General features: G+C 45.3%; 1 protein-coding gene across 1 annotated transcript; it reads right to left on the bottom strand.

Annotated features, from left to right (window-relative positions):
* Positions 1-1169: 1169 nt before the first annotated feature.
* On the bottom strand, positions 1170-3530 carry LOC120640720 (L-type lectin-domain containing receptor kinase SIT2-like). Its single transcript, XM_039916635.1, has one exon. It carries the CDS (start codon positions 3375-3377, stop codon positions 1317-1319), a length of 2061 nt encoding a protein of 686 aa, XP_039772569.1. The 5' UTR covers positions 3378-3530; the 3' UTR covers positions 1170-1316.
* Positions 3531-8393: the final 4863 nt, after the last annotated feature.

The following is an 8393-nucleotide window of genomic DNA, read 5'->3' as shown; positions in this document are numbered from 1 at the left end:
CACCCGTCGTCAACACGAACTTGTAGCTAGGGTAGCGCACTGCCAAAGCCTTCAACAAGGAAAGCGGCGCAAGAGGCATCACCTTTGCCGGCCGGCATGAGACCAGAATTGGATTTCTTCATGCGCACCCAGATCCACCTTCGTGCGATGCGAATGCGCCTACCAGCGGACTGCCTCTGGGGCTGAGCCTTCACCAGCGCGTTGTAGATGCCATCGCCGCTTCCCATCCCGCCGTCTCCACGGGCGAGGCCTGATCCGGCCTCACTGGCCCTGGATCTGGCACCACCCCTGGAGGCGGGAACTTTAGCAGGCACTCCGCCACCGCCTAGCGGCCGTGTGAGTGCCCAACACAGGGAGGGGAGCGGCGGTGGGAAAGAAGGCGCCGCGGTGAGACCATCACGCCGCAGCCACGCTACCAGGACTGCGTTGCGCCAGATCCGATCGGGGAATGAGCAGATCAAGCCCAAGGCCCTCAGATCTAGACATGCTCGCACTGAATCGATGCCTCCATGTCGGTGCCGTCCAAGTCAGCGAAGAAGCCCAGAGCACTCCGCTGCAGATTGATGAAGAGGTGTGGACACAAGGGATTCACCGAGGAAGGTCCTGCCACCGCCTTCCTCGTAGCTGCTGAACTTTCGGCAAGCCGCTTGGGCAGCGACAAGGGAGTCGCGGGGATGGGGAAGCCCCGACAGTGGCGCGGATGAGGGTCCGCCCGCGTCGCCCGTGGGATGACACGGGGGTCAGGACGGGGGCATGTATGTCTGAGATAAATATAAGTTTCTTACTTTTCATGTTTCATTTATTATATTTTTATGTATCAGAGATAAATTTTATTTATTTTACAAAATTCTTCTTATGGACAACTCAAGTTGTCTATACATCTTTTCCTAGTTTAAAATACCCTCCAGGTATTTTATCCACTCCTTTAGGTAAATCGGTTTTTGCCTTGAACAATATTCTATCTCAGTTCCACCCCTACAGGCATTAAAAGCGAGCATTAGCCACATGATTTGCTAGGAAAATTGTGAGCATAGAGTGGTGCCTCGTGAGAATAAACTTCAATTTCAACTTCTTAACCTTTACAGTTGCATTTTTATAAATATCAGTAGCTCTGTCGCCCCCCCCCCCCATGCCCATTATTTGTCTCTTATTTTGACAAATATACACCATTACAAAGTTCATCTTTTTAGAGTAACCAAGCATAAATACAAGCATGCAGCCTTTACTATGTAGGGTTTACAACACCTGATCTGGTACAATTGTTCATGTCAAAAGAGAAACAACAATGAAATTACAACAATGAGAGGACATAGAAGTCATCTACCCCCTGAGAGATCAGAGATTGCACTGCCGTTCGCCATTGTCATCTGGTTTGCTATATTCTCTAGATCAAAACCTTTGTTCTGCATCAAAGAAAGAATGTTGAAGCTCATGTGCATCGGGTTTAGATCCGGTGGTGGCATGTCTCTATTGAGATACTGCATAACCTGCCTCATGTTGGGTCTTAAATTGGTGAAAGGGTGAGAGCACAACAAGCCTAACTTTAGGGCTAGACATGCCTCATCAACATTGTAATCACCTTGGAGCTTGGTGTCCATCACCTCAATGAGAAGTCCTTGGCGATAATGATCAAGTACCCAGTCAATCAACATGACTTGATTTCCTTGTGCAGATTGATCGATGGGCTTTCTCCCACAAATGACTTCAAGAACAAAGATGCCAAAGGAAAATACATCAGTAAGTGGAGTTGCCTTGCTGGTGCGTGCTAGCTCTGGAGCTAGGTATCCAATTGTGCCAACAACATGTGTGGTTTGAGGGTCAGTACCATGATCATATAACCTTGCTAAACCAAAATCACCTAGTCTTCCGTTCATCTCATCATCAAGAAGCACATTGCTTGGCTTGATGTCTCTATGGAGTACAACTCTCTCCCACTCCTCATGGAGGTAGAGCAAGGCAGATGCAATGCCTTTGATGATTCGGAACCTTTGGGCCCAACTTAAAGTAGGTTTGTCCATGAGATCATACAAGCGCTTGTCCAGGCTTCCCTTTGACATGTACTCGTAAACTAGGAGAAGCTCACATTTCCGCCGACAGTACCCATGTAACTGTACTAGATTGCGGTGTTGGAGGCGACCAATGCTGACAACCTCCGCAACAAATTCCCTCATGCCTTGCTTAGAGTCATGGGAAATTCTTTTCACAGCAATCTCCAATTTGGATGCCGAAAGCAGTCCTCTGTACACCCTTCCAAACCCTCCTATGCCTAGTAGATTCTTGTTATTAAACCCTTCTGTAGCATGAAACAAATCCTTATAGGAGAATCTATGTGGCCCGAACTCGACCTCCCAATCCTCCCGTACCTCAGCATACCTTATTGTCCTTCGTATAAGTAGAATGGCAGTGGTGCCCACCACAAGAACAAATGCTGCTGTGGCTAATGGTAGTACAATTTCCAAGACTTTGGACCGGGGCTTTGGATCTTGGCGGGGTAGCTTTGGCAGCTTAGTGATGTCAATGGCCGGAGCAGGTTTATTCATGGCAAAACTCCAACCGAGCACATAGTGTCGTGCGACAAATGAACCTGTTGATGATGAGAAGCCGATATATGCCATGTCAGTGAGCACTGTTGAGAGATTGTAGTTGATAGAGAGTAATGGTTTGCTGGGTTTTGCCATGTGTATTGGAGCCAAGGTCACATTGATCTGCCTGCTATACCCGTTGTACTCCAGCCACACTTGCATCACCTTGTAGCTCGTGAGGGTTGCATTGTGGAAGGTATTAGGATCTATGTCGTCGTAGTAGCCAGCGGTGCTGGACTTCACGGAAGTAAGTCCATTGATGTCGATCCCAACATGATTGTTATTTATGTCGTGGAACAACTCATTTTGATTGGTGTCAAGCTCAACAGCAAAGAAGTGGTTGGATGGATTGCCATTGTTATTGTCATTGATAAGGCCCATGTACTCGCTCTGCAATGCGGTTGAGAAGTTCTTGCTTGCGGAAACAACGAAGGCGATGCCATGGCCACAGATGTTAGGCCGGACACAGTAAATGGCAAATACATAGGATACAGCAAAGGATTTCACAGTCCCATTGGGTGACCTGCTGAAGCGGAATGGAGTGGGGTGGAAGGCATGGCCTTTGAGCCGCAGACTTCCATTGGTTAACTCAAGGACGCCATTTGGTGTGACTATGGCCGCACCATCAAGTGTGAGGTTAACGCCAGTGAAGCCAGAGTAGGCGAATTGGTCTTCACCATTAGCAGTGGCTAAAACACATAGCACAATGAAGAATATGAGATGTAGGAGCAAGGACAAATGATTCATCTCACCCATGAGCCTAAGCAAAGCAATTTGGTGAATATGCATGGACATCGATCAGTTCCACGAAGCTGGAGCTTGCACTCTATTTGGGGGTATATATTGCGTAAGGAGATAGGCAATTTGTTACCTAGCTAGGCAGAAGGCATTAGGAACAAGCACAGGATGCTTGCTCGGAGTGCTGCACCCTCCTTTTTCAAAGCAATTGTGAGGTGGGAGTATGAACGGCCGGGTCAAGTAATTAGTATACTGAAAATGATATTTATTTTATCTAATTTTCTAAATTGTATCCTAAGAACAATTACGAGATAAAGGCTTTTTATTCGAAATACATTACAAACACGTACATGCACACACTTCCTATATAAATACACGCGTGCACGTAATTATGCTCCTATGAGCACCTCCTAGAGATTGACAAAACCAGTACTGATCGAAGGGACTTTTTGGTACCAAATCATGCCACAAATACTAAAGATCAAGGATTTAGTAATTTAGTCTCAAATTTGCAGTATCGGTTGTGAAATCTGGTACTGTTGGAAGTTACGAACCGGTATTTTATGTCTTTTTTCCACTAGTGTGCGCAGGATTTTATGGCTTATATTTTTTTAACGCAAATTAAAGTATGTACACACATTTAAGATCTGTTGTTGTGGGCTTGTGGCTAGTGGAGATTACCTCAAATTTAGGGGATCTGATGAGTGGTCAGGATGGATGCCGTAAGGGTTGAGTGTGTGTGACTAAGATAAGCTGTGTTCAATTGTTGAAGTTGATCTTTAACAGTGCAGACAATAAATGTATAACGAGTTTTGGATTCCAAAAGGGTTAGGGAGACATAAGCGCATCCCAAATAACCTATTTTACATCGTGTTAGCACACATGGAGTAGAGAGAATGAGCGAGCATTGATAATTTTATTAAATATATTTTCTTCTTCATTTTCTCCGTGGGATCGGCTCTCTCGCACCTCTATACCACCATCATATAGTGAAAACTCTGCCTTGATTGTTGAGCAGGCTATCGCCTAATGAATCGGCCGCTCGAATTAGGTTCCCATTTCTCACCTCCACCGCTCTAAAGTAGTCCGGAGTTCTTTGTGGCATGTCCATATGTATTTTATAATAACATATTATGTGTCGATTGACTACTTCAATCTTCTTCTATTTTAGTCATAAAAAACTAATTCTAAACAGTTTCGGACCCTTAACTCAACCTACAGTTACCTGAATTCCGATTTGAACTCTGATGACAGATCAAGAAATCATTGCTTCCTTAATAATTAAGTAGAGATAGAGAGAAGAAAGAGATTGGTTCACGGTGGAGGACCAGGGAATCCCGTGACCGACCTTTTATGTCAGGCATGTGGCCTGACCTTGACTAGTCTAAAAGGACAAGGACTTGAGCTAGAAGAAAGCATTTGCCATTAATGTAGACATGGATTGAAAGGGGCACACTGCTAGACTAGACAACTGACTTCTAGTACCGGGTGAAAAACTCTCTTAGTACGGGTTGTGGCAACCGGTACTGCTTGGCCATTTAGTACCGGTTGTGGCAACTCGTACTGCTTAGCAGGTACTAGATGGTGACCATTTAGTATCGATTGCTGCAACTGTTACTAAATAAGTTATTTAGTACTGACTGGTAGCATTCTTTTTGAAGAAGTAATCCGTGGAGGACCATATCATTTAGTACCCTTTAGTACTGCATGAAGTTATTGATCAATACTAAATGGCTGAGTTATTTTAGTACCGGGTCAAGACATCAACTAGTCTTTTAGTACCGGGGTGGCATTTTGACCTAGTACAAAATGGACTCCGGTAGCTTTCAAATTTGGATCCGGTACTAAAATGGCTTTATGATAGTTTTAGTACCAGATCAAATTGTGTCTGATACTAACGTGTGTGACGGCAATGTCGTTTTTCTAGTAGTGGCGGGCATCATATTTTTTTTCATCCATAACATGTACTTCCATCAGGCTTACCATATACTACCGGATATTTCTCTAGTCGTGAGTCATGACCGGTGGAGATAGATGACCTGTAGTTGAGGGAATCTGAATGCTCAGGTTACACGTCGGAGAATACAAGTATGCTCAGTGTGGGTGATAAGTCTTTTTTATTGAGTAAACGCCCTTACGCCCATCGTTGTATATTTAATAATAGAAAGAAAAGTTACAAGGCCGGACCGGCAAGCAAGGTATAATAGGTATTTTCATCCCTCAACTTTAGCTTGTGGTTCAAGTTGATCCCTTAACTTTCAAATTGGCCAAGTCCCTGAAGTTTTTGTTTCTAGACGAAGCTTGTCCCTCAACCTTTGGATAGCCCAATCTAGCCCCTCTAATTTTGTTTTTATGTCGATCTAGCCCCCAACTTTCCTTTTTATTTCAATATTCATCATCATCATATTTTCATATGCCGCTAGTATTCAAATATATATAGTACTAATCCATCTTAAACCATTTCATCTACTATTTGTTATCATAGACATTGTGTATACCCACCGCCTATATTGCTGATTATGTATGCTTAACTCAATCTTTATATGGGCCCTAAAAAAACTCAATCTTTATATGCGCAACAGGTACTAATGACCACTGCTTTTTGCAAAATCATGCACAATGCTCATTTGTTTAGATCAATTATTATCACAGAATATACTTCTTAGCCTGGTGGATGTAATCTAAATGTTTAGCTAGACTTCTAGGCCAATTATTCTTGAAAAAAATTAATCTGACATACTATCTAGCTCCAATAAATTAGCCCCCATCAGCCTGTCAAAATAGCCACCACGGCCGGTTTTGGTGGGCATTGGATTAAGTCAGGGTGATGCGTGAGTCAACCGGCGGTGACGTTGTTTTCGAAAACAAAAGAATAAAAAAATAAAAAAATGCCGCACATGGTATGGCCCGTGCATGCCCGCTCTCCGCCCACGTCGCACACGCCTGCCCGCTCGATCGCTCACTGCTCCACACACGACGTAGAGGAGGGATGAGGAGAGGCAAGGGAGGTGGGGTGCCAGCCATGCGTCACCGCAGACATGAAGGGATGTGGCCACGCACACCGCTGCAGAGAGCGAGAGGGGAGGCGGCCGCGCGCCGCTGTAGAGAGGAGGGGAGGCGGGGATGGAGGAGAAGCAACAGTGGGGGTGGCGAAGAGGCTGCACTGGGGGGAGGGGGAGGGGAGGCGGGTGCGGGGGAGAAGGCAGCGGGAGAGAGGAGGGAGGCGGTGGGTGAGTGGAGTGAGGTGGAAGGAGAGGAGGGAGGCACCGACGGGGGAGAGGAGTGGCTGACAGACTGAGAGAGATGGAGAGTGGGGGGAGAGAAATATAGGTGGTGATTATATCACCGCTGGTTGGTATTACGAACCAGAGGTGATACCGGATTATGGAATCACCGACAGTTATATTATGGTGACAGACTATCTCCACCAAGTTGGTTCAAACATGCAATGATAAGATGTTGCAATGCCCTATTCTGTAGTAGTGTATACATACCAAGTCGCCGGTAGGACTAGGCGCTGACCAAGAGCGTCGACAACTGCTCAATTCCTTGCTTCCTCCTCGCTATCATAGAGGAGGCAGTGTTGAGTCGTGGCGATGTCTTGACAAGGATATCGCTATAATGCAGTGGCGAAGCTACATATACTCATCGGGGTCTGACGACCCCGATGAAATCTGCAAAATTCTGTGTATAGCATAGTTATATAAGTATTTGACACTACGTGAAAACCTCAAATAGGTAACACGGCATTGGTAACGGGCACTAGAAGCCCGATACAGAGAAGGACAACTGTAACGGGCACAAAACAATGCGCGTTACCAATAATCCTGGCAGGCCCGAGCCAGACCACGCCACCACAACGCCCGTTACTGTTAAGTCACAATGGTAATGGGCGTTTGATGAGCCCGTTACTTGGCGTTAGCTCATAACGGTTCTTAAATACAACCGTTACAAATAAAGTCATCATCAGTAACGGTCGCTTAACGTCTGTTACTAAAAGCACCAATAACCGTAACGATCGGTTAATGACTGTTACGAATAGCACAACTATGAGTAACAGACGTTAAAGCCCGTTACCGATGTTCTGTTTTGGTAACGTGAGTGACTGGCCGTTACATATACCCACTTAACGCCCGTTACTAGCACTGTAGTAATAATTGACGTGGAGAACTGTAGCATCACTGTAGCAGCATCGTCCTTGTCCTCCCGCTGCAAGAGGCTACGGCAACCGGCAGGTGTCCAGCCGGCGGTCCTTCGTCGCTGCGACCGCCGCTTCTGCGCGCCCCTCCGCCTCCTCCACCACCCTCAATCGCGGCTCCACCACCCTCTGGCTGCACTTGGCGCCTTCTGCGTGCGTGGTCGTCATCGCCGCCGGTCCTCCACCACCCTCAATCGCGGCTCCAGCACCCTCAAGCTGTCGGTCCCGTTGTTGTCTCATTGTAGCTGATCCCGATGGCTGACCCAGTGGCATGCTCGGCTGGCTTCACCCCTGTTATAATGGATGGTGCAGTTTTACCATGCTTCGATACACAGTTGTGATCTTATCTGGTCATGTTTGATTAGAATGACCCATTAGTCTGGCTAGAAAAATGAAAAATGAAAGTTTGCATGTAACGTCCCATGTCTTGAATTCCAAAAAAGAAAATGTTCAACTGTGCATGAATTGAACCCTATTTAAAAATTTGAAACCTTTTTAGTATATTGTCAATTTTCAAAAAACTAAGCATAGGGCCATGTGCGATCCGGACTTAGTTGGGCTTCTCTGAATATTTCATAACGAAAGCTAAGTCTTAAATTAAAACCTAAACAATTTTGGAGTTGAAATGAATTGATGCTCATTTGGCCTAAAAGCAGAGGGGTGAATTAAGCAAATTAAACATCCTAACCGGTACACTACTATGGGTCAAATTAAAATAGATCATGCTATCTTGATTGTATATCTATGATTGATTCTAGTGAAAGCACTCGCCAGGAAAGAGTTTTGCAATTTAGAGATCTTGATTTTTTTTTAAATATTATTTTAATAAAATATTGTAGAAACAGTATGAGAAATGGAGAATTGTAGAAATAGCA

This window comes from Panicum virgatum, chromosome 7K, assembly GCF_016808335.1.
Source record: "Panicum virgatum strain AP13 chromosome 7K, P.virgatum_v5, whole genome shotgun sequence".
NCBI lineage: Eukaryota > Viridiplantae > Streptophyta > Magnoliopsida > Poales > Poaceae > Panicum > Panicum virgatum.
Note: the sequence above shows the minus strand (reverse complement) of the source record. Positions and strands in the feature narration are given on the sequence as shown.